The 26,974-nt window shown below is 34.5% G+C and overlaps 2 protein-coding genes across 13 annotated transcripts in view; both read right to left on the bottom strand.

The window, feature by feature from the left end:
• arr (low-density lipoprotein receptor-related protein 6) overlaps window positions 1-19,482 on the bottom strand; it is a 65,706-nt gene extending 46,224 nt beyond the window's left edge. For 2 of the 3 annotated variants that reach the window (XR_012462264.1, XM_074140821.1), the window contains exon 1: window positions 19,189-19,482. Coding sequence is in view for 2 of the 3 variants with exons in the window: in XM_074140821.1 (XP_073996922.1) it covers window positions 19,189-19,240 (52 nt within the window). In the remaining variant the exon portion in view is untranslated. The remainder of the gene's footprint in view (window positions 1-19,188) is intronic. The other variant, XM_074140819.1, reaches the window with a different exon arrangement.
• A 3,098-nt stretch (window positions 19,483-22,580) lies between these two features.
• The window catches only part of Mgat2 (alpha-1,6-mannosyl-glycoprotein 2-beta-N-acetylglucosaminyltransferase), a 160,407-nt gene continuing 156,013 nt past the window's right edge, over window positions 22,581-26,974 (bottom strand). For all 10 annotated transcript variants that reach the window (XM_074140512.1, XM_074140511.1, XM_074140510.1 and 7 more), the window contains one exon: window positions 22,581-26,862. In XM_074140512.1, coding sequence (XP_073996613.1) covers window positions 26,589-26,862 — 274 coding nt within the window. In that variant the 3' untranslated portion in view covers window positions 22,581-26,588. The remainder of the gene's footprint in view (window positions 26,863-26,974) is intronic.

Raw genomic sequence — 26,974 nt, 5'->3', positions numbered from 1 at the left:
CAAAAAGGAAAATCTATCCAAAAGGTACAAAAATCTCCTTAACAAAAACTTACAGTTTTAAAAGTTAAGTATAAGGGTTGATTAAACGCCAAAAGGTACACAAATCAGCAGTTCCCAACATTTCATTAATACTTCATTGATATAATTTAAGTAATTTTACTGCATTAACTTTTCCTTCACATTTTTTAGAATTTATTAGATGTCACAGACCCTTATGCTGGCCAGTTCATTCATAATATTTTTTTATTATAATTATGATAAAATGAGTGATGAATTATTCTGAGTAGTCACATATACATGCATGTTAAAGTAGAAAAAAACAAAGTTAGAGTCGGCCACTTTTTAAATTTCAATCACGGAGGATTCAAAACAATATTTCAGTCTTAAATTCGTCTTACCGAAATATTCGTGAGCACAAATAACATACATTTAATAACAAGTAGATTATTCAACAATATTTACTCATTTCTCAATTGTAATTTAATTTAGTCCCCCTAATTTTACTTATGGTAAAATACTGGAATAATTAGCTGTCCTAAAAATATGCATATCTTTATTTTCTTTATTTTATATTACATATATATAACATTGTGGGAAGAACACCTAGATTGAGAATGTAATTGAAGAAAACTATATTATTTGCGATAAAGCCAGATTATTTATTACTTATTATTATAAACGTTTGACTACTACATAAAATAACAATTACTTTAATCGAAGAATGAACTTAAACCAATGATTTTTATTTAAAAATAAAAATAAATGCATAAAATCATTGATGTAAAAAAAGTTTATGAATTTTTTAGCCTCTTATTTTTTTTATATTTTTTATAACGTTTTCTTTTTCACCTGTGATTAATAGTTTGATTATTATAGATAAATAGATATTACAGTCAATCTAAGTTAAATGGTGTGCTACTTGAGTAAATATTTTGTAGACGAAAATGGCCAGCATAAGGGTCTGTGACATCTAATAAATTCTAAAAAATGTGAAGGAAAAGTTAATGCAGTAAAATTACTTAAATTATATCAATGAAGTATTAATGAAATGTTGGGAACTGCTGATTTGTGTACCTTTTGGCGTTTAATCAACCCTTATACTTAACTTTTAAAACTGTAAGTTTTTGTTAATTTAAAACTAGATTAACAAAAAAAAAATCATTTGGAACTCCCCCTACGACAATGCACAAGCATTACGATCGTACATTACACCAAAAATGGCACTTTCCCAAGGGAAACCTACCCTTAGCTCTTTTCCAATATTTTGAAAAGCTTACTTGAATTTCTTGGTAAATAAAAAAAAAATTAAAAAAAAAGGTTTAAATTGTGAATCTAGTTCTACATGGAGACGGGAGAACTGCAAAAGAAACCGACAGATTTAGGCGAAGTTTTTTTTTGAGTTCAAGTTGGACAGACGTACAAACATTTTTTAAATTGAAAAAAGGGAAATCAGGAGATCTCAATAAAGTGTTTATTTCCGGTGTTATTTCCCCTAAAATCGAAAACGATTCCCTTTACTTACTGTCTGTTACTTAGTAGTAAGCGACAGTCAACTTTTATAAGAGTTTAGTACGAAGAATAGATTGCAGTATAAAAGTAGTGAGTGCATCGCGTAGAAGTTTTAGTTAAGATGCAGTGAATAGAAATAGGAGTCTCCCTGCCCACGCCCCTCCACTGCAGAGGAAGCTCTGTGTAGCTCTGTGTACATGTAAGTTACATTGATAGACCGTAGTGCCCAGTGTGTGTTTGTATGTGTGTGTAAATATATACAAGACAAACCATTATTATAATCAGGTCCCTGGGATAACAAGGGTTATAGTACAGTCTAGTGAAGAAGTCTCGCATGTTTTATACAGACGGACAGACTTGACATGGAATGAGAGGAGAAGAGAGAGAGAGAGAGCGTTGCTTCTCAGAGAGTGAGATTCTCTCAGTTACTAGCAGCAGCGCGCTCTTGGAGAGCGCCATCTATACATTCCCATAGTTAGTACCTATTTCAACCGCGCAACCATATTTATAACAAGAGATGAAATATTCCTCTTTCACTAACACACTCACAACAGTACACATATAATCTCCGCTCTAACCGCAAGAGGTCAGCACACTCCACCAATCTCTACCACCACTACCACTAACTAACTTCTTTCGTGTAACAACAATAAACATCGTGAGCACACACAGATTCCTCTCTACACACATAATATTAAAAAAAAAAAAAGCCAAAATGTAGAAGGAGGAGGAAGGACGAAGAAAGGAGGTAAACCCACACAGACCCACCTCTTACAGTGTGAATACAGATTTCACGGTTCACCGGAACTAGCCTGGCTTAGGCGCCCCCCACCGCCATACTGTATGTTCGTCTTCTAGTGTAATACGTAAACTACATCACTCTTCTTATTAATGTCGCAAGTTTTAAATTCTTTACACCTGCACGCGCGATGAAAAACAAAAATAAATGATTATATATCTCGTTCAATCATTTTTTAATTTTAGTTAAATGTAACACCACATTTTCAGTATAACGAGCAATCGTCTTATTCTCTCTCTCTCGTAACAGGAAGTTATTATAAAAGGGTTTTCCTACAATTTAGAGTTACACCGGAAATTCACGATTTGAAGCTTCTTCAATTATTATTATTATTATTATTACTACTGTTTAAAGTAAATATATACTTATACACGGAGTCAAGTTCCAGCAGGAATATAAAGAGAACTTACATAAATAGGCTAATGAAAAGTATAAAATAAAATTAATAAATAAATATATACTCGTGTATATAATATAATAATAATGCTTATTTATTAGAAAACTTTAAATTAACTTATTTATCTCTTTTGGAGGAGCAAATTATTATTAAAACCTTTGAACAGTTTTAATTTCTCGTCAAATATTTTTAAAACATTTAAGATTGGTAATTTTCTCCACAATTTTGGTGGTAGACCTGTTGTATAATTGACAGAGTTCCCTTCCGTTTTCATTGTTTGGTAAAGTCCAGAATCGTGGAATGTTTTATTTTGTAAGTTTGGAAGTAAAACATTTTTGTTGCATCTTTGGAAGTGTATTGTGAAGATTTGTTGTGGACAAGGTGTGAAGTATTGTTAGTCCATATTAACATTTGGAATTCGTATATTTAAACCTAGTATTTACTAGTAAAAGTCGTATTTTCTTGCCAAAATTGTTGGATATTATATTTCTTTTATGGAAGGAGAGAAGGCACATCACCAGTTAAAATGTGCCGCCCTACCGACCTGCAAGTTTGTGACTTTGTTTAATCGCAGAGAAGGGGGAAGTGGTCCGAACCTACATTAAGAAGCGCAACAAACCGAATATTTTGTTCAAACTTCCCTAAACCCATCACACTTCGAGTACAACATCCCCGGACTGAGTCATTCTCAGAACCTTTGAACTAGATTTCAGTGGTTTCAAAAGAGAAAGTAATTGTAGTAGTCGAGAGAAATAACTGATAGAAGGTAGATTCAGAGTAAAGTAATATCATTTCTTTCTATTTTATATTGTGTTCAAAGGTGACCCAACCAGTGGGGCAGATATTAACATCTGACACAAAATTTTTAAATTAAAAAAAAATATAGATATGTATGTAAAGTGTTCATTGATATAGAGATCTGTTCAGAAGAGTTGAAAGTTTCAGAAAACCAAATCAATAGGTTCAATAAATACAGATTCTGTGCGCACTCTGTAAACAGAAAATGTAAATTCTGTTCAAAGGTGGCCCCTTCTCCGCAACTGTACAAAAAATTAAATAAGTAAAATTCTTCCAGTAAAACTATTAATTGGTAAATATCCGGAAAGAATAAAGGGAAAATCTGGAAAAACCAATAAAAATTGTTATAAATTCCATAGATAGTAATAAAATTACCAAACATTGCCCATCCATTACAAATAGATCTATCAAAGTTCTTCTATCTATACAATCGATTGCTGGCTTAAATATAATCATTTCTCAGTTTTAAGCATTCCTCAGGATAAAAATAAAAAAAATCCTTAATTTTCTGGGAAGGAGTCAACCATCAAATAGCTTTTCCCATTTCACCTCAGGTGATTATTTTTACGAACTTCGACATTGAAAAGCGGATATCCTAGGTTAAACCAAAACAGGAACACAAACCTGTTTGTGTGCTTGAAGACTTCCGTTTCCGCAATAGCTGCCCTAATAGTCTGCCCGCGAATAAAATTGGCGCCACCGAATAAAACCAAAATTAATTTTTAATCAAGCGAGTGTTGAAAGATTAAAAAGCTTTTTAGAATAATAAAAATATATAAAGTATATTGTTAAATATGTTAATAAGTGATTTAACTTTCAACGAAGTAACGCGCATGCGTATTTTAATGATGTGTGATCAAGTATTCTGTGGCTTTGTGCTCCGCGCGTTCTGCCAGCCAAGGCGTCATACCAACAAACTGCTCTAGCCCTGCTCTCTGCATATTAATCAACACCTAATTACCACCCACCCCCTCACCCCTCGTGCAGAGTCTATGTAAATCGTGTACAGTAAACTTGATTACTAATAACAACATGCATGCATGTACAGGTCTAGAGCGGCGGGCGGTGAAGTCGGTCAATTAGATGTACTGTACTAGCGAGTGATGTAGTACTAATTACCCTATTACAACCTGTAATCGCCTTGGAGATAGATGAGAATTGTATCACAGTTAATTCTGCATAGTTAATGAGTAACCGGAAATGAGACGAGCTTGACTAAATTTTCCATGATTTCACAGGAAATCCATGAGTTGGCAAACCTGCTACTGGACAGCTCAAGCTTCTTCTAAACTATTTCCTTCTTCCTTAGTAAAATCAAAAGTAAAGAACACTGGACAGCTCCCAGGGGAAGAAGAAGCTCCGAGCTCCAGAGATTGTTCCTGTTTTTGAGCGTTCACACACACACACACCGCTACCGGTCCCCAAGTTTCCTGCTCACCAGAGAACAGAAAACGTTGAGCTCATTACCAATTTTGTCCTAGTCCAGCAGAAATGTCCTTGTTTTTGAGAGACCCCACCACTGTCAGCCAAAAAAAAGTTGCTTTTCTACAAATTTGTGCGTGCTTGTGCGTGTTTGACATGCAAGCTAACTCATAATGGACACTCTACACAATTGTAATCAGATATTACGGATTGGGACCCCTTTCATAATCTTTTCGGATTAAGATCAGCCCAACGATAATTCCATCTTATTCTGGGATTTTTCTCAACCAATATAACTTTGATATGAAATACTTTTGCTGGAAAAATGCTTCTTAGGCAGTTCCAGGATGCAGGTGGGTTCAACGTCCTGCTGATGTGTGTAATAGAAGGAATTAATTGTAAAAAGTAAAGTAATCGCCTATTTTTTCAGACGGGACTTAACGTCCAACTACCAATTAGGTGTACTGTACTAGCGAGTGATGTAGTACTAATTACCCTATTACAACCTGTAATCGCCTTGGAGATAGATGAGAATTGTATCACAGTTAATTCTGCATAGTTAATGAGTAACCGGAAATGAGACAAGCTTGACTAAATTTTCCATGATTTCACAGGAAATCCATGAGTTGGCAAACCTTGAGTTGACGGAGGCGACTAGCAAACATACTTTACTTTAAATTTCTCATATTAACCATTAAATAAAATCCAAGGGCTAGACTAGTACCGTAATACTTCTTAGCTTTGCGGGTCTAGCCTATAACCGCTCGGCTACCGTGGCGCCTAGAAGAAATTAATTGTGTAAACAAGGACAAGAAAATCGGACGTGCGGAAGTACCCCTTAATGTGGAATAAATTTTCTGCTTTTTAGCCATTTTCCGCATTAGAATATTTGATTAAGTAAATTCCGGTAAGACGAAATGTTGTGAGTGATCCACCTCTATAGTGCGCACGCTCCTTACAATCGCAACATGGTGAAAACGTTTCTGCTGGAACAGACCTACAGACAGTATGTAAGAACAACTTGCCAAATTATTCCACTGGAATGGGTTGCAGCTCAGCGTAAAGACCATGAGAGTTAGATGGGTTTGTTGGCGAAGAGAAGCTGGAAGGAGGCTCCGCAGGCCATGAATTATGACTGGAACCTGAACAGCCCGCCCGCCCGCTCACCCTCTGACCATTCTCGTTAGCGTAGGCTGCTACAGTCCGCACCAAAATTATTAAGATTTCAACCTCTCCTACCTGCCCGGGGTCCGATCTCCTGCAGACAGAGACACCAACAGACTTCCTTCCCCACTCTCCACTACATACCTGGACGCTCTATTCTCCTTTCTCTTCTTGTTTACTAGCTTGTGATCATAAGCCATGCATGCGCACATGGAGATCGACGTTGAAAAATGTGGTGATGAGCGTTTTATACTATCGTCTGACTCATGATTAGACAAAGTGATTTGCATAAAATATTTTGTTTGTCCGGTTTTCTGATATACTCTTGGTAAGTTGCCAAAGAGGTTTCACTTGATCAGGGGACTTAACATTGCACTTCCACGGTTTGAAACTTATTCCAAAGATTAATGATTTCAGCAGAGAACAGGGGGAAGCTGTGTTGCCATGGTGACCTCGATGGAATTGTCTCATACCACACATTAAGAAGAGTCTAAACCATTTTTTTTTTGACAAATTCTTGGTAAGAAGGGCTTATCCGGAAAAGAGCCCGTTCAGTTTCACAGGAAATACAATATAAAACACTACCTGGAAGCAGTGGGGCAGACAAAATGAGCGACATCATTTCATTTATGGCATGAATCTCTCGACTAGGGCAATCTGTATCACAACTGCATCGAAATAGAGCCTAGATTCTGGCTGAAATCCAAACTGTACCTGATTCAACTTGTTGATAAGGAAACACTCCTTCTCAGAAGGATGAAGGAGATAACTTTGTAAATTAATTGTTGTTCATTCTTTTTGGTGACTGGTTCATCCTTTAGAAACCATCTCGAATACCCAGATCAGCTACTATGTCAACCATTAGCAATCTCCCGAGTGCGGGAGACTACCGTTACAAACTTTTTATATATGCTTCTGTTGGTTCCCAAAAGAACTTTGGATTGTAAAGTCTAGTTAGTTGAAGACAGTGACACTTTCGTGATTCCCAGGCTTAGTGATACAGATATCGTAGAGAGGAGGTTTGATTAGAAGAGATTAGTCATGAGGAGACTGATAGCTTGGCGAAATAGGGAAACTTAATGGAGCAGCCTGGAACCTTTGTCCCTAAGAAGGGCAAAGAGCGGGATGATGGTGCCCTTTGAAATGAACAAAATACATTAGCTGAGAGTATAGCCGACACGAAATGCTAGTTACTGACCCTTCATCCCTTAACCTTAAACATAGAAGAGTATCGATAGCCTGTTTTCCAACTCTTGATTAATCTGCATGATTTGGGGGATCAAGGATTCCCCAATCTGACCGCGAGAGTGCGATAGATTGGCAAAATCTATCCATATGCTAGAACTGTATGACAGGATTTACCAAGTACTAGAAACTTAGCGACTACAAAGAGCTAAGATTAAATACTCCCTATCGAGGGAGCTAAAGCCTTGAAAACCAACAAGAACTCGCGAAATTTGAGGAAATTTCAAGTTTTCTTCGATCATTTCAGGAGAGAAAGGAAATCATATAAATAAAACATGATTGGACATATGAGCCCGTCAGACCGGATGGTTATCTTCAAGAGCACTATTTATAATATCCTGTGTAATATGTGTAAGTGGTGTGTCTGTCGACATCAGGGCGGAAGCGGTAGAACTGTATGTTTATAGCTATCAGCTCTTTCATCTTTCGCACACATTTATTTATATAACAAAAATTCTATTTACTTCCTACTTCTTTACAGCTTCACCTCAAATTGTCGTCGTAAAAATAAATTTTGAGGTCTACTAAGTAAAAAAAAAAAAAAGTTTGAAAGCAAAAAATATGTCTGCCATAAATTCTGGTAGAATTCTCTTCCAGAATGTGCGTGGAAATCTAATAAAGTCCTAATGATTTGGTGGTCCGCCGGAATCTCGGTAAGTATGAATTTGATTTTTTACCTTTAGGTATCTGCCAATAGAGGCAAAATAGTACCGGTCAAAATCCGTGCCCCGGAAGTATCACTATACTGAAAAGTTTTTACAATTTAGAATTTTCTCAAAAGCCACTCCTACCAATTCCTTTAAATAAGTGCGTTAAATGCACGTATGTACGTACATAGATCTATATCCTTTATTTGAAACATTTTACTAGCAAGGCAATTCTGGGAAACGAAGGATTGGTTAGACTACCCACTAAAGTGCCATTGCTGTTTATTGTACTGGATTACCATCTGTATTAAATCTAGACGGTAGAACAATTACATGTTTGATAATAATAATATGCATAACTGGATATTATTAACAAATAATAATAACTGGAAGGCGCCACGGTACCCGCGAGAGGCGAGTCACGTAAAGCCCAGGCCTTGGGCACCCAGAAAGCGGTTTGTCCCGGCGGGTAACGATCTCCGACCGTAGCGGTCAGGCGGTCTAATTGTATTACACAATGTTGCATCATCTCTGTCAAACAGAACGCGGTCTACCAAAAAAGTTAACAAAATATTTTCCTGGAGTAAAAGAAAGTAAAATCTAGATCATTGAATGAAAGAGAAAGAGCACCATTTTATGTACTGGATAACTGTGCTTTTATTGGTGAGGGAGTGGCTTATGGTGTCACTACGTCATCATCTACAGACCGCCTACTACACACATCCCATTCGCCAATGAGATTAGCCAATCGTTTTTGGTAATTATTTCTAAGAAAAATACAATTTAGATTTTTTTTACTAATTTTTCCCCCATAGGTATTTGATAAACTATCGAATAAGGCAATAAAAATTGATATCCTAAAAATGACCAAAATAAACATGTTTTGAACATTATATTTCCGTTTTCATACTTCTAATGTAATGCAGAATCAAAAAAGTTAACGAAATATTTTCCTGGAGTAAAAGAAAGTAAAATCTAGATCATTGAATGAAAGAGAAAGAGCACCATTTTATGTACTGGATAACTGTGCTTTTATTGGTGAGGGAGTGGCTTACGGTGTCACTACGTCATCATCTACAGACCGCCTACTACACACATCCCATTCGCCAATGAGATTAGCCAATCGTTTTTGGTAATTATTTCTAAGAAAAATACAATTTAGATTTTTTTTACTAATTTTTCCCCCATAGGTATTTGATAAACTATCGAATAATGCAATAAAAATTGATATCCTAAAAATGTCCAAAATAAACATGTTTTGAACATTATATTTCCGTTTTCATACTTCTAATGCAATGCAGAATCAAAAAAGTTAACGAAATATTTTCCTGAAGTAAAAGAAAGTAAAATCTAGATCATTGAATGAAAGAGAAAGAGCACCATTTTATGTACTGGATAACTGTAATTTTATTGGTGAGGGAGTGGCTTACGGTATTACTACGTCATCACTACAGCCCGCCCACTACACACATCCCGTTCGCCAATGAGATTAGCCAATCGTTTTAGGTAATTATTTCTAAGAAAAATACTATTTAGATTTTTTTTACTAATTTTTCCCCCATAGGTATTTGATAAACTATCGAATAATGCAATAAAAATTGATATCCTAAAAATGTCCAAAATAAACATGTTTTGAACATTATATTTCCGCTTTCACACTTCTAATGCAATGCAGAATCAAAAAAGTTAACGAAATATTTTCCTGAAGTAAAAGAAAGTAAAATCTAGATCATTGAATGAAAGAGAAAGAGCACCATTTTATGTACTGGATAACTGTAATTTTATTGGTGAGGGAGTGGCTTACGGTATCACTACGTCATCACTACAGCCCGCCCACTACACACATTCCGTTCGCCAATGAGATTAGCCAATCGTTTTAGGTAATTATTTCTAGGAAAAATACTATTTAGATTTTTTTTACTAATTTTTCCCCCATAGGTATTTGATAAACTATCGAATAATGCAATAAAAATTGATATCCTAAAAATGTCCAAAATAAACATGTTTTGAACATTATATTTCCGCTTTCACACTTCTAATGCAATGCGGAATCAAAAAAGTTAACGAAATATTTTCCTGAAGTAAAAGAAAGTAAAATCTAGATCATTGAATGCAAGTGAAAGAGCACCATTTTATGTACTGGATAACTGTAATTTTATTGGTGAGGGAGTGGCTTACGGTATCACTACGTCATCACTACAGCCCGCCCACTACACACATCCCGTTCGCCAATGAGATTAGCCAATCGTTTTAGGTAATTATTTCTAGGAAAAATACTATTTAGATTTTTTTTACTAATTTTTCCCCCATAGGTATTTGATAAACTATCGAATAATGCAATAAAAATTGATATCCTAAAAATGTACAAAATAAACATGTTTTGAACATTGTATTTCCGGTTTCATACTTCTAATGTAATGCAGAAGCAACGAAGTTAACGAAATATTTTCCTGGAGTAAAAGAAGGTAAAATCGAGATCATTGAATGCAAGTGAAAGAGCACCATTTTATGTACTGGATAACTGTAATTTTTTTGGTGAGGGAGTGGCTTACAGTGTCACTACGTCATCAGCTACAGCCCGCCCACTTCACACATCCCGTTCGCCAATGGGATTAGCCAATCGTTTTTGGTAATTATTTCTAGGAAAAATACTATTAAAATTTTTTTGACTAATTTTTCCCCCATAGGTATTTGATAAACTATGGAATAATGCAATAAAAATTGATATCCTAAAAATGACCAAAACAAACATGTTTTGAACATTATATTTCCGTTTTCATACTTCTAATGTAATGCTGAATCAAAAAAGTTAACAAAATATTTTCCTGGAGTAAAAGAAAGTAAAATCTAGATCATTGAATGAAAGAGAAAGAGCACCATTTTATGTACTGGATAACTGTGCTTTTATTGGTGAGGGAGTGGCTTCTGGTGTCACTACGTCATCATCTACAGACCGCGTACTACACACATCCCATTCGCCAATGAGATTAGCCAATCGTTTTTGGTAATTATTTCTACGAAAAATACAATTTAGATTCTTTTTACTAAATTTTTCCCCATAGGTATTTGATAAACTATCGAATACTACAATAAAAATTGATATCGTAAAAAGGTCCAAAATAAATATGTTTTGAACATTATATTTCCGGTTTCATACTTCTAATGTAATGCAGAATCAAAAAAGTTAACAAAATATTTTCCTGGAGTAAAAGAAGGTAAAATCGAGATCATTGAATGCAAGTGAAAGAGCACCATTTTATGTACTGGATAACTGTGCTTTTATTGGTGAGGGAGTGGCTTCTGGTGTCACTACGTCATCATCTACAGACCGCGTACTACACACATCCCATTCGCCAATGAGATTAGCCAATCGTTTTTGGTAATTATTTCTACGAAAAATACAATTTAGATTCTTTTTACTAAATTTTTCCCCATAGGTATTTGATAAACTATCGAATACTACAATAAAAATTGATATCGTAAAAAGGTCCAAAATAAATATGTTTTGAACATTATATTTCCGGTTTCATACTTCTAATGTAATGCAGAATCAAAAAAGTTAACAAAATATTTTCCTGGAGTAAAAGAAGGTAAAATCGAGATCATTGAATGCAAGTGAAAGAGCACCATTTTATGTACTGGATAACTGTAATTTTTTTGGTGAGGGAGTGGCTTACAGTGTCACTACGTCATCAGCTACAGCCCGCCCACTTCACACATCCCGTTCGCCAATGGGATTAGCCAATCGTTTTTGGTAATTATTTCTAGGAAAAATACTATTAAGATTTTTTTGACTAATTTTTCCCCCATAGGTATTTGATAAACTATGGAATAATGCAATAAAAATTGATATCCTAAAAATGACCAAAATAAACATGTTTTGAACATTATATTTCCGTTTTCATACTTCTAATGTAATGCAGAATCAAAAAAGTTAACAAAATATTTTCCTGGAGTAAAAGAAAGTAAAATCTAGATCATTGAATGAAAGAGAAAGAGCACCATTTTATGTACTGGATAACTGTGCTTTTATTGGTGAGGGAGTGGCTTATGGTGTCACTACGTCATCATCTACAGACCGCCTACTACACACATCCCGTTCGCCAATGAGATTAGCCAATCGTTTTTGGTAATTATTTCTACGAAAAATACAATTTAGATTTTTTTTACTAAATTTTCCCCCATAGGTATTTGATAAACTATCGAATACTACAATAAAAATTGATATCGTAAAAAGGTCCAAAATAAATATGTTTTAAACATTATATTTCCGGTTTCATACTTCTAATGTAATGCAGAATCAAAAAAGTTAACAAAATATTTTCCTGGAGTAAAAGAAAGTAAAATCTAGATCATTGAATGAAAGAGAAAGAGCACCATTTTATGTACTGGATAACTGTGCTTTTATTGGTGAGGGAGTGGCTTATGGTGTCACTACGTCATCATCTACAGACCGCCTACTACACACATCCCATTCGCCAATGAGATTAGCCAATCGTTTTTGGTAATTATTTCTAAGAAAAATACAATATAGATTTTTTTTACTAATTTTTCCCCCATAGGTATTTGATAAACTATCGAATAATGCAATAAAAATTGATATCGTAAAAATGACCAAAATAAACATGTTTTGAACATTATATTTCCGTTTTCATACTTCTAATGTAATGCAGAATCAAAAAAGTTAACAAAATATTTTCCTGGAGTAAAAGAAAGTAAAATCTAGATGATTGAATGAAAGAGAAAGAGCACCATTTTATGTACTGGATAACTGTGCTTTTATTGGTGAGGGAGTGGCTTATGGTGTCACTACGTCATCATCTACAGACCGCCTACTACACACATCCCATTCGCCAATGAGATTAGCCAATCGTTTTTGGTAATTATTTCTAAGAAAAATACAATATAGATTTTTTTTACTAATTTTTCCCCCATAGGTATTTGATAAACTATCGAATAATGCAATAAAAATTGATATCGTAAAAATGACCAAAATAAACATGTTTTGAACATTATATTTCCGTTTTCATACTTCTAATGTAATGCAGAATCAAAAAACCTAAGAAATCTACAAGTTTTGCTGGAAATATTTGTCCAAAGGGGATCTTGTTAGATTCCTCCCTTACACTCATTGTGACCAAGAGAATAAACCTTTTTTTTTTTTACACGACGATAAAGATTCTTAGTTTGAAGAAAAATGTTTGTGGGCGTTGAGAATAGAAAGAGTATTACCTACAAGAGTTGCTGCACGGAAAATCCATTGTAGGGAATTATGATTCTATAGATTAGATTAGATTAAACTAGGGCGGCCTCTAAGGCCTACGCCACTGCGTTCTATTCTGGATCTATTGTGGCTCCCCAACTTTAGGAGCTTGCCCTCCAGACCTGTCCTTTTTAATTAGACTCTTGGATGCTGGAGAGCGACACTTGGGTAAAGCTCACAGGCCTTGGTTTTTCCTCCCCGAGAAGTAACATCCTTAGCCATACCGAGCTCCATTATAATTCTTGAAGCATTAATAAGAAAACTGAATTAAGGATCTCGGAAGATTTACCAACCAATCAACAAACGTAATTTTGGAATTTTCCAGCAAAGAAATTTGTTTTCTTGTGGGGCACGTATTTACAGAAGTCTGTGGGGGAATGTAGTTTGTAAATATAATGTACTTATTTGAATGCTTCCTTTATCCCTGAAGGCATTATTTTTTTTTATAAAAAAAGGAATAACAGCGTCTATTGTGTGCTGGATTAGAAGTTCAAAAGACCATGCCGCTTCAGAGTTGTCTTTTTTTGTCCCAGTTCCTATTTATGGCAAGTTATTTTCACTTGATTTGGTTGGAAATCATTGTCTGTCGGCGTTTCCATCAAACACTCTTGACTTTCTCCTTTTTTTAATTGCATAATATTGAACTCCCCTTTACAGTAAAAATTCTCATGTTCAAGAAAATAAATTTTCTGAAATATAAAACAGAATTCTTTGCAGTAAAAGTTTATAAGAATCCTTAGTTTAAATTCTATTTAATTTAATACTAATTACATTAAAAAAAAGAGCATATAATAGGAAAATAATAAATAAGAATAAACAATTAAAATAATAATCCTGACAAGCACGATTTGTTTAGAAAAGCAGACTGGCGACTGAGTGTCAACACTTAGTTATGGGGGGTGTGGTCGGACATAATATGTCAAGATTAGCGTAATATATGTCCGCTGTAGTATGCTAAGTTAGACATAAACTAGACTTTATAGAATACATTAACTTGCACAAACAGACAAATTTATAATTGATACTTAAAAATTTTTTTTATTACATTAGCAATGAATCGTGTATATATCTCATGTTTACAGCGATATAAATACAACAAACAACTCTTTTTGACTGAACTTATAGCTTTTTGTTTTCCAAGGAATATTTATTATATATTCTTCACCAAGCTTAAAAACTTTTCGTTTAAGCTTCTAGCGAGTTTTTATTCTTCAGCTACACACATACGGGGCCACATTTAGCCCAGAATTACTTGGTTACGAAAATTTGGAAACTTTATCGCGGGAAGAAAGACCCCGATCTTGTATCCATTTTTTAAAAAACAAATCTTCAAACAAAAATATAATTGCTGTACATTATTTTTGGTGACTGAAACATATTTTCAATAGGATGACAAAAAAAAATTGCCATTTTCAGTCATTATAAACTTTATTCTGCCGAGCTTTCTGGACTAGGGACTAGGTAGGTCATCTTCAGCGCTGTGGAACATATTTACAGTTTGTTAACAATAACTCTATTAATATGAATATGTAGAAATACGAGGGTCGTTTGAAAAGTCCGTGCAAAGTCAGAGAGATAGCACCTCTGGCGCGTATCGAGGTTATGTTTAGTAAGTAGCATCTCTTGGAAGAACACACGCCAAGTTTCAGCCAGATCGGTCTATTTCTTTGTGTTTGGCATCCGTTTGAATCGAGGAAGTCGAGTGATTTTCAAAAAAATGGACGAAAAAGAATTTCGTGTGTTGATTAAACACTACTTTATGAAAGGCAAAACGCCTCAGGAGACTAAAGAGAAGCTTGATGAACATTATGGTGACTTGCACCTTCGATTAGAACAGTTTATAAGTGGTTTCAAAATTTTCGGAGTGGCCATATGGGCACAAGTGACGCTGAACGGTCTGGACGCCCTGTTGAGGTTACTACTCCAGAAATCATTGATAAAATCCATGATATGGTGATGGGATGACAGAAGAGTGAAGGTGCGTGAGATTGCTAGTGCTGTGGGCATCTCGAATGAACGGGTACATAATATTTTGCATCAACATTTGGACCATGACAAAGCTATCCGCAAGATGGGTGCCGCGATTGCTCACGCTTGACCAAAAACGAAATCGTGTGAAGTGTTGCAAGGACGGTTTGCAGCTGTTCCAGAAGAATCCGCAGGACTTTAAGCGTCGTTTCGTCACTGTGGATGAAACATGGATACATCACTACACTCCTGAGACCAAAGAACAATCTAAACAATGGGTTACCAAGGGGGAATCTGCGCCAAAAAAGGCGAAGACCGTTCCTTCGGCCGGAAAGATTATGGCGACTGTCTTTTGGGATTCGCAAGGAATAATCCTCATCGACTATCTGGAAAAGGGTAAAACTATTACAGGTGCATATTATTCATCGTTATTGGACCGTTTGAAAACCGAGCTGCAAGAAAAACGCCCACGATTGGCCCACAAAAAAGTCCTTTTCCATCACGACAACGCACCAGCTCACACCTCAGCAGTTGTGGTCGCAAAATTAATGGAAATAGGGTTCCAACTCGTTTCACATCCCCCCCTATTCTCCAGACTTGGCTCCTTCGGACTACAATTTGTTCCCCAATATGAAGAAATGGCTGGCGGGAAAAAGATTTTATTCAAACGAGGAGGTGATTGCAGAAACGAATGGCTATTTTTCGGACTTGGACAAATCCTATTATTCGGAAGGGATCAACAAACTAGAGCAGCGTTGGACGAAGTGTATAAGCCTAAAAGGAGACTATGTTGAAAAATAAAAAAGGTTTACCCCAAAAAATTAAGTAGTTTTTATTTTTGCACGGACTTTTCAAACGACCCTCGTAGATATACATATCAAAGACAGAAAACAGTTCAAATTTCAAAACAGACACGAACAATTTAAACAACATATACGCAAACTTGTTGCAAAATACTTGACTATTAGCAACACTGACTTCCTCACAACCAAAGCACACATTAAACCGATCACACTCAGTCCCATGAACAAGACAAGACAGAAGACGATACATCAACCCTTTAATGATGTAAAATATTACATCGTCAATTAGATAAATAATTTTGTAAGTTTCGTTACATTATACATATTCATTGTAATGTAATTATTGCTACCACACTGTAAATATGTTCCACAGCCCTGAAGATGGACCAAGCTCGGCAGAATAAATGTATCACGACTGAAACTGGCAGTTTATTTTTTCATCCTATTGAAAAATGTAATTGCAAATAAAAGGCAGGACTGGTTTTTTTTTTTTTTTTTTTTAGGCATTCAAAAGATTAAAAAGGGATTCGTTTCTTCATTTCCGGCAAAAGTGTTTCTCTTTTCATTTCGGAATATTATTTTTTTAAAAAATCAGTTCACAATGATACTGTGTAGATTGATACGGTTCACTAATAAGTACCTCGTGATTCAGGGGAAAACGCATTTCAGGAGGAATCGTGGGTATCCTAATCCACTTATCCCCCCAGCTCATCCCTATTCGGACTATCCCGGGAAAATGGAACAAATAAACAGGAATCAAATCCAACATTGGATTCAGTAAGTACATCCACAGAAAATCGATTCGTTTTTGAGAAAGAAATAAAAGTGATACTTCTAAGTTAGGGGTTTTGATAGCTAAGTTACGATCAAGATCGAAATATCTTTGTTTTTACTTCCTGGGATTTTGTGTAATCGAAATAATTTGGGTGTAAACGCAATCACACTCATTAGGAGATTTCGAAACAGATATTTCCAAAAAAAATCTATTAGTGAAAAATTTGACAACGGCAATACCCTCTTCTAAGGCAGCAAATAAGGTGGATTAGATAAGAAAATTTGAACGAGTTTCAAGATGCATTTCTAGTGAAGACGGGCCCACCTAAAAACTTGCACAAGTATGTTTGGAAAGCGACCGGCACAGGTATACAGGTGTACCTGAAGGGACAGTAGGCCAGTCCGACAAGCACTCCTTTTCAACCAGTTGTACTATTGAAATTATTGTTTTGTGTGCGTGTGTGTGTTTTTTTTGGGGTTGTTGTTGAACCGTTTTAGTGTTCAGGGGGGGGATGCCATCAGCACGGCAGCCAGGTAGAAATTTCCTCAACAAACATCTGCCAAGTTATGGACTAAGAGGCAAGTGTCAATCTAGAGACATTTAACATGCTAAATGGACAATTATTGATATTTCCCCCCTCCCGTATCTCCTGGCGGAAATGTATTTCCAATTCAACGGAAATGCGGTAGTCCTTTTTTAAACAAAAAAAAAAAATTCACTTAATAATTGGTACAGTAAAAACCAGAGTTAATAATTCAATAGCTGATATTTTAAGAAATAGCAATTCATTTATTAAAAATTATGTCTCTCATCACTGTATAAATGAATCATCAAATAAAATCGTCTTTGGACACCCAATGCATGTCAGAAAGCCGCAATAAGTGGTACGTGAAAAGGCCAGATGCAGGTGAACAAGTACATCATCAAGCCCCCTCGATGGACCACCGCAGACTGAAGACAAAAAGAAAAGAAATATATTCCCATCCAGAAATATCTTAATCACAAATAAGAACCAGAACCAGATGTCGCAGAGTTGCACAATTACTAAATCAACCATGTGTCTAGATAAGAAATATTATGATTTCCAAAGAATGCATTCAATGATGTTATCAACATCGCGTGATACCTCAATTCATGAGATAAAATCAAAGGAAAAAGAAAAGTTCACATGATGATAAAATTGTTTTATCACACCAAGCTTGGTTCATTCTGCTTCCTCGTTAGTTTTAAAAATCTATTAGAGATTATACTTTTTATTATACATATATATATAAAATTTATTATATCATATGTAAAGTTAGACCAAGAAATGAGACCTTTACTTCCCTCAGATTTATTCAACTTATAAAGCTATCTTTAAGGATGCATAAGAATTCGAAATCAAATAAACTTTAACAGCAAAAGCATTGCCGATGTACAAGAAATCAGTAGGAAAACTCACCAAATTTTGTAAAGTTAAAAATTTTCAGGTTCAATTTAAATGAAATTCCCTTAGACGTCACACTGGAAAATACAGAAAAAAATCTAATTGCATTATTGCAATTCCGGTGGGCTTATATTCCAATTGGAAATTAGGTTAACACTGATTTTAGAATCGTACAAAATACTGGAAACGACACACTACAAGAATCCGGGTCTCACATGGGTTGGGCATTTTTAAGATTTGAGGACCATCTTCCAAGATTGGGTGGCCTGAAAAGTATTAGTACAATATTTCTCAGCAGCCTAAAAAAAAAAGCTGAATAGGGGTACGGATTAAGGTGATCCTGTATTTTTTCAGACAGATCACTTTACAGGTTGGTTATTTTCATGGACTCAGCGAGTAAGAAGCACTTTACATAAAGGAACTCACTTCTTTTTTAAGTTTTATGATATACGTAGAGCAGAAAACACCCACATATATATCCATAACATTCTATGGGGTTGCTATTTCTTCTAAAGACTGTTTTCAGATACGTTCTGTCTGTTATAGAAACTTTTAGAAAAATTTAGATTCGAATCTAGATTTTAGTCTTAAGCTCGCTTTGAGTAGTTTTTTTGTAGCTACTAAATGGTCTCTAGGGTACAATTTCACAAAATGAACAGTTTTGTATTTAAAATAGAAAATTAAGAAAACTCCAATGGAGAGAAATAAATTTTGAGGTTATCTCATTTTGTTTTCATTTACAACAGATCTTAAGTTTTAAATAAAGATTAGATGGCAATTTTAATAAAATATGGGACAAAAATCTGCTATTATGTTTAGTTATGAGTTGTTTTGCAGCAGTTTGTACAACTTTCATAAACAAATTGTAAATACAAAACCAGTACTAATTTCTAATTAACTCTTAATACCTTTTTGAAATAAATCTTTTTTTTAAATAATAGCAAGCAAAAATATAACTTCAAAAAAACTTACCAAAACAACAGGTTACAATACAGCATACGGCGAACAGTAACGCCGCAACCATCCTAAATTAATGTTAAAATAGATCCACATAACTAAAAATATCGTCACATAAACCAGGAATTGTCCACTTTCTTTTTAAATATAAATTAAGTACACATATCACCCCATTAATCTTGTTCATGTGTGAACGAGTATGAAAATAAGGCTTTTGAACACTTTATTAAACGAACAGTTACACACACTTCGGTGACTAAAATCAAACTGAACACAAATTCCTTACCGTCAAATACCGATGGTGGTAGGGCATTTCGGCCATATTGAACAGAGACTGTTACAAGCACCATAACCTTCCTTTTTTTAATTTTTAAAAATAAAAATTATAAAATCAATTATTCATTTAAATAATTTTATGTATAAATTCTCATTTATCCATTTTTACAAATTTAATAAACTAGCTAAGTGAATTTATTACCTTTTTCCTGGTCTTTAAAATGTAAATAAAGCTCCTGACACATTCTAGTGGCAGACTATTAAACTGACGTTAAGTTATTGTATATTAGTGTGCCCACTAATTTTATCCACTTTAAATGTTTTAGAAATATGGGAGTTATTCTTAATTTGTTAAATACTTAGCAAAAAATTTAATCGAGCATTCCAAGCTAATTTTAGCAGCGTTATGGATTCATTGTCCATTAAAATTTGTAAACTTCATCATTCTAAAATTATAAGTTATGCAGTTTTAATTTTAAAGCACTTCTAATATCTAGAAACAGTAAAGAAGCTACAATTTAAAGATTTGCTCCTTAAACACTTTGTTGTGCATCAAAAAATTATTCTAAACTGCAGTAGCATTTTAAATTTTAAAATGTTTTCATTTACTTATTATCACATAAAACTGAATGTTTCCAATTCCTCTCTTCTTTATAGCTGTTAAATCCGACCATTAAGCACTTTAAGAAATACAAGATTTTAGAATATAATTTTTATAGGGCTTAATGTAATATACAGTGGTCAAAAAAAGTATTCATACACGTAAGTTTTCTTACTTTATCTACTGAACTTTTGTTTCTCGGATGACTATTTCTTCAGCACTGAAATCGAAGATGGTAACAATGAATTTAATGCACTCATTTTCTTTTATAAACATAAAGAATTGATTAAAAAGCAGAAAAATAATTTATTGTACGCAAAATAAGTATTCCTACACACAGTCTGAATGTTATAATTAATTAACGCAAAACTAAAGACCTAATATTTTGTAAGCAACCCTTTGCATTTGTTATTGCCTGAAGCCTCCTCCTTGGCATAGATTCCACCAGGTTTAGGTGTCTCTTGAGATGTGATTTCTGGCCATGATTTCTTTAAATTGGTTATGAGCTCTTTTCTGGAAGAACATTTCCAATTTTCGAATTTTTCGCTCCAAACAAGACCATGAATTTTCAATAGGGTTTTATTTTTCTGCTTTTTAATCAATTCTTTATGTTTATAAAAGAAAACGAGAGCATTAAATTCATTGTTACTATCTTCGATTTCAGTGCTGAAGAAATAGTCATCCTAGAAAACAAAAGTTCAGTAGATAAAGAAAGAAAACTTAGTGTATGAATGAATACTTTTTTTGACCACTGTATATATTTATATATGTACAGTTTAAGGTCGTACTTAATTCTTGTTTACAAGTGAAAAATTCGTTTTAGGATGTTTTAGAGAGGCTTCCAAAATAAGCAGTTTAATTAGTTGAGATGCTTTAAAAATTGTAGAATGTTCAAGAATTAAAATATGACTCTAAAATCAAGAATATATTATATTCCTTGAAAACAGTAGTAAGAGAAACTTATTTGAATGTTCATACTCAATTTTTGTTCATATTTATCGCATGAATCAGCTTTACTTACCTCATTGGGTTGCATTTATAAAGTAAATGTGCTTGTTAGCGATTCTTTCAACTAGCATTTCACTTTACTGGCCCATTTTTTTACAGAAGTAATCGTCAGATAGATTGCATTAATCGTGAAGGAAAAACTGTGTGATACAACTAGTTTAGAGATCGCTGTCCGCCACGAATGTTCTGCTGGTCAGAAATACAAGTAATTATTTTTTTTTAAACTTAAGAAAAATGTCCTGTTTATGAAAAGAAAAAAAAAATAATAGAACTAATGTATTTATTCTTTGGTCACTATAAGATGAAATATGGCCTTATAAATTAAGATATTATTCCTTTAAAATAATAACTGTATATTTTTTGTAATACAAATCATAATAATACACAGCCAATCACATAGCTAAGATATTTTTACAAAATTTAATTTATTTTTTCTGAAATTCTATTCTTTAAATTCCGTTTTTAAATTTTTAAAAACGTTCCACATAAGATTCTGCCCTCCAAGTCCCAAAAAAACAATGACTAGATATTTAGTCGTAAATAAAATTCTTGATATTTTTTTTCAATTTTATTATTTACAGAAATACGTAAATATATTTCAGAAATATTTTGTGAAATGAAATTTATAATAAATTTAGGCTCTATGTTAATAACAACTCGATGAAGAGATGGAACAATTAATGGGTGGAATTTCGTCTATTACTTGTGTTCTTAAGATAAGGTTCTTTCGATCATGAAACGTAATCAGAGATTAGAAAAAAAAAAAAAATGAATAAATAAATAAACAAAACCTGGAATGTCCTGTGGAAGATGAAAATTGAACCAGGAATTATGGAGAGCGAATGGTATTGTCTGGCGTAGAATAGTGGAAATCATTCTGCTTTGCTTGACTAGGTTGGCCAAAACGTACGATCTGATGGCTGTGAAGGATCCAGAAGTAAGATGAATTTACGGATGAACAGTAAAAAGTCAATATAGCCAAATATTCTTTGATATTGATATTGAATTTTTTAGTTTAGAAGAATAGTTGCAATTGACGACAGTTTTGATAAATACTCTCGAGTGCGTCAATAATATTGATGATGACATGAATGCAGGGTTTACAAAGTAAAAGGTTTATCTAATTAATGACGCAACTAACAATGAATTTCTTCTTTTTTTAATTTGGAGAGTTAATGGAACATATCCTCAATTCCACAAAAAAATCCTAGATTCTCTAATCACCCAAATCCTTTTCCTGGAAGTCCTCTAGCATCCATTCCTTCCACAATATCCTCTATCAGGATTTCCCCTAGGCTATTCTTTCCAAGGCTTTATTTTTTCAAGGGGAAAAAATTTAATGATTTAGTAGGTTGAAAAAAATTAATGCCAGTTTCAGTCATGCTAAACTTTATTTTGCCAAGCTTTCGACCCTAGGGACTAGGGTCATCTTCAAGGCTGTGGAATATTGTTAACACACTGTCAATATGTTTCACAGCCTTGAAGATGACCTAGTCCCTAGGGCATAATACAGTTTATAATGACTGAAACTGGCATTACTTTTTTCATCCTATTGAAACTATGATTCAATCACCAAAAATAATGAACAGCAATGATTTAGGCCCAATTTCTGTGTTCCAATGAAATATTTTTTTTTTTTAAATAACAACATATCTTTGGTTCCCCCCCCCCCAATTAGATACTGCCATATCTTAACTAATGAGATGTCAATCCTGAGATAGGGTTCACACTCTTTCCTCTTCTTTGTACTGTCATTGTACTACAAAGAGTCTTCTGACTATGTGTCAAAAGTTTCTATGTCTAAAAACAAGAACTTGGACGAAACCTTTTTTTTTAATAATAGCTATTCTTTTTTGGAGAGAGAGAGAGGAGATCCAAACCAGAATCCGCCTCCTTATCTTGGACTAAGTCCATTGATATGTTATAAGCCTGAAGCAGCTGGGATTCGTAAGGGTACGTTCACAACGGAGCTGTGAGCATAGATGATAGCGGAGATGATAGCAGTGATGCATCAGCGCTTATAGAATAACCTAGTACATTCTTATGTGAGCGTGCACAACGAAGCTTCGACTAGTGACTCATACTCGCTGGTATAAACGAGCATAGATGATAGAATTGAATTTTTCATTTTTCTGCTAGCTGAACTCCAGTATCGGAGCTTCAAAATGGAGGTAGAAAAATTAATTAGTGCTGTCTTTACTCATTATTTTTGGTTATTATTTTATTATTTACTTTTAAACAATATTTTGTTTTTTAAATCGTGCTTACATTTATTTTTATGTGTATTTATTTGTTTTTCCTCAATATAACCTTACCTCAGAGTTATCACTAGTTTTTCTTCTATAGTTATAGGATTTCCATGACAATTTTTCCAACGTTTTCTTAATTTTGACCTTATTTTTTCTAAAATTTAGTCAAATGTGGTTGGACCCATCCTCACATATTCAAAAAAACGATCCGGATAATTTCTAAGTTCCTTATATAAATAGTGAAATTCGCCCAAAGTACTTCGTTTTTTTATTTATGGTATGTACATGATATTTTCTACATCTTTTTTTTTTTAAATATACCATTTCGTTGCTGGTGAACATAAAAACTCTTCTTCACTACTCGACATGTTGCATGTATCACAGCTCCTTTGTGCACACTAATCATCGATTATATTTTACTCTATCAGTTATCATCTCTGCTATCATCTATACTCGCAGCTCCGTTGTAAACGTACCCTAATTAGGCTTGTCACAGCCAGTGGGGGGGGGGGGGTGTATGAGAAGTTAGCATGACATATATGTATATATATATATATAGTTACGGGATAAACCCGATGTCATGACCCAAGAATAATAGAATCTCGAGGAATCCGGGATTAATCGGAAATGGGTTCTGAAAACTGCAGAATTCTCGTTTGAGATTGAACAAAAATCTAAGATCCAATTGCAGTTTTAGTTTCCAGACTAGCAAAAACCAACTCCACAAGCAATTCCAGGCAGATTACTTCCTCCAGCAGTATTTACAGAATGTTTACAATTTTTATTTTACATTAGACATCTGCTTACTTAAATATTTCACTTTTAGAATATTTTTGTATACAGTATTATTAAATATTATTACGTTCAGATCTACTATTATAAAAAAATAATCACAAATACATTTATACGCTCCAATTTCTGGCGCTTATTTCTTATATAATTTAAATACATCTATTTACATGTTCACAAAATTTTCAAGTAACACATTTAAAGATTTATCAAATATTATTCTTAAATAAGTGCCCTTTTTTAGGGTCTCAATTTATGTGTATCCTTGCATGGAAAGTATTCTGATGAATACAGCGCTCAAACTTTTTTTGGGAGGGGGTTCTAAAAGATATGAGCAGAAAATAGTTTTATATTTGGTGGCTTAAATTTTAAATGAATTTGAAAATAAAAATAAAATGGTAACAATAACCCACAATTTTAGTTTATTACTTTTCTTTTTTCTTTGAAATTTGAAAATCACAATAAGAAAACTGGAATTTATTTATTTTTTTCTAAGAAAAGCTCGCGCTCACCACGAACGAAATCTCGCAATTTCTTAAGATTTCAACTTTGATTCCTAGGTGCTCGGCCAAAAAAAAACCCACAAAACGTGATGAGACTATTGATTCCCAACAGGAAATAATACCTTACTCATTTTTAAGTAGTATGATCACGTTATCCGTGAAAATTGAGCTAAAACTGTGAAGTAACAGTGCCAATGGATGTCTCTCTCTCTCTCTCTCTCTCTCTAAACAACATGGTGTTTTTTTTTATTTTTTGGAAAATGTGGTTGGGTTTACAGAACAATGCTGGAATAGTTTGGGAGGTTTTTGGATTTCCATCTATTTCCAGAGGCTGGTTACTCATTAGTTGGGGGGAGAATTTGTCTTTCCACTTGTAACGTTTCTGTCAAACGCTACATTTGCTAAACGACAAAGTAAGCGTGCTGTGTTTCCTATACTTTCTGTACTGGAGAAAATGGAGTACGCCATTCTGTGACTCCTCAACGAAACCTAATCAGAAAATACTTGATACCACAAAGACCATTCCTGCATCTCTGGTATACGCTCTTAATATACAGGGTGTGGGGCAAAAGGTATGGACCGGTTTTTGAAGGGATGTAAAACGAAAACAATTCAACTTACAGAAATTATGTTTAAATTGTTTAATTCAGTACAGAATCTAGTTTTTTACATTAAGTTTGAAAGATGATATCACGTAGGTGGCGGCCGTCAGCCGCACGATGCACTCTTGAAGGCGAATTCTGAAGTTTTCAACCGCTCTTCTGCACATTTCGATAAGTATTGCCACTTTACTCCCCTAAAGTGACTGTATGGTGTGGTAGTATCCCAATTTGGGATTATTGGTCCTATCACCGCTGAGCGCTATGTGACAATGTTGGAAGAGTTGGTATGAACCTGAACTGGAAGAATTGAGTGAGGCAACTAATCTGGGAGAAATCTGGTTCCAACAGGACGGGGCTACTGCTAGGATTCCAATGGCGAGATTGAGGCAAGGTGTTCCCCCCAAGCGCCATGTGGGGTGACATGGAGTGGCCTGCGCGCTCACCAGATTTGAGCATTTGTGATTTTTTTTTCTTTGGGGGTACATAAAGGAAAAAAAATTTTAAAACATCGTCCACATACCCAGGAAGAACTTAAGAACAGAATCAGAGAGGAAGTTACGGCAATACCCATCGAAATGTGCAGAAGAGCGGTTGAAAACTTCAGAATTCGCCTTCAAGAGTGCATCGCGGCTGACGGCCGCCACCTACGTGATATCATCTTTCAAACTTAATGTAAAAAACTAGATTCTGTACTGAATTAAACAATATAAACATAATTTCTGTAAGTTGAATTGTTTTTGTTTTACATCCCTTTAAAACCGGTTCATACCTTTTGCCCCACCCTGTACATCTTCAACTACCATTTACCACAATCACTTGAACATCATAAATTTAACTGATAATTTCAAAGAAACCATGGACTTCTCAAAATTGGCCCATCTACAGTAATATAAAATTATTTTCTATGAAACAAAATATTATAATACAAAAATTCAGAAATAAAAATAATATTTGTATTTATAAAAAAATACAAAATGGCACAATTCATATTTATAAATTATTATAGATTGAAGAAAGTGTTATTAATCACAGATTTGAGATAACATCTACACATTTATCGTCTCTATCGAAAAAAAATAAATACAATTTTTATGAATGGATGGTGCGACATTGGCATTTTCTATTTTCTCTCTTTTGAAATGTCCCGCGTACGAACTAGGGACAAGAGTGATGAATGATAAGTATAGAGCCCATATCCTTCAACTGCTAACAAAGCCTGAGGGCACATGGCTGTCTCCCCAGGAATTCTCAGGAACAGTGACTTTACCGTCCTTGAATAGATTCTATAATTTCCTTTTTTTTTGCAAAAAAAAAAAAAAAGGCAAAAAAATGATTTCTCTAACTACAGGAAGCTGACTGCACCGTACTTCCTTCCGTTGGCCGACTGTTATCTATTCGTGATGGCCATACTGTGATGTGAAGCCGTCTGCTGGGCGTTCTGCGATGTGGCCACCGGCAGTGTCATGTTCATGCACAGCTGATGATCCCTGATGTCACCCCATCCGCCATTTCCTTTTCTCAGTTTGTTTTTCTTGGTGACCGTGGTATAGGTGAGCGTTAGATGCGGTGGATATAGATGTCGTCCGGCAATCGCCAACACTTTCTGCACTTTACTGATCACGGCCGTACTCTCACAGTTGGCCTTCTTGTGATGAACGCCACTACGGGGGGCGGAGGAAATGAAAAACACAAGAACATGATTATTTCTGCAAATAACCTTTGCACAGATACAGTTATAGTAAGACTAGAGCATAAAATCGAACATGGTACTTA

Source organism: Rhodnius prolixus, unplaced genomic scaffold (assembly GCF_049639745.1).
Source record: "Rhodnius prolixus isolate KJV_2025 unplaced genomic scaffold, Rpr scaffold_6, whole genome shotgun sequence".
Lineage (NCBI taxonomy): Eukaryota > Metazoa > Arthropoda > Insecta > Hemiptera > Reduviidae > Rhodnius > Rhodnius prolixus.
The sequence above is the reverse complement of the archived record's forward strand: the minus strand, read 5'-3'. Positions and strand labels throughout refer to the sequence as shown.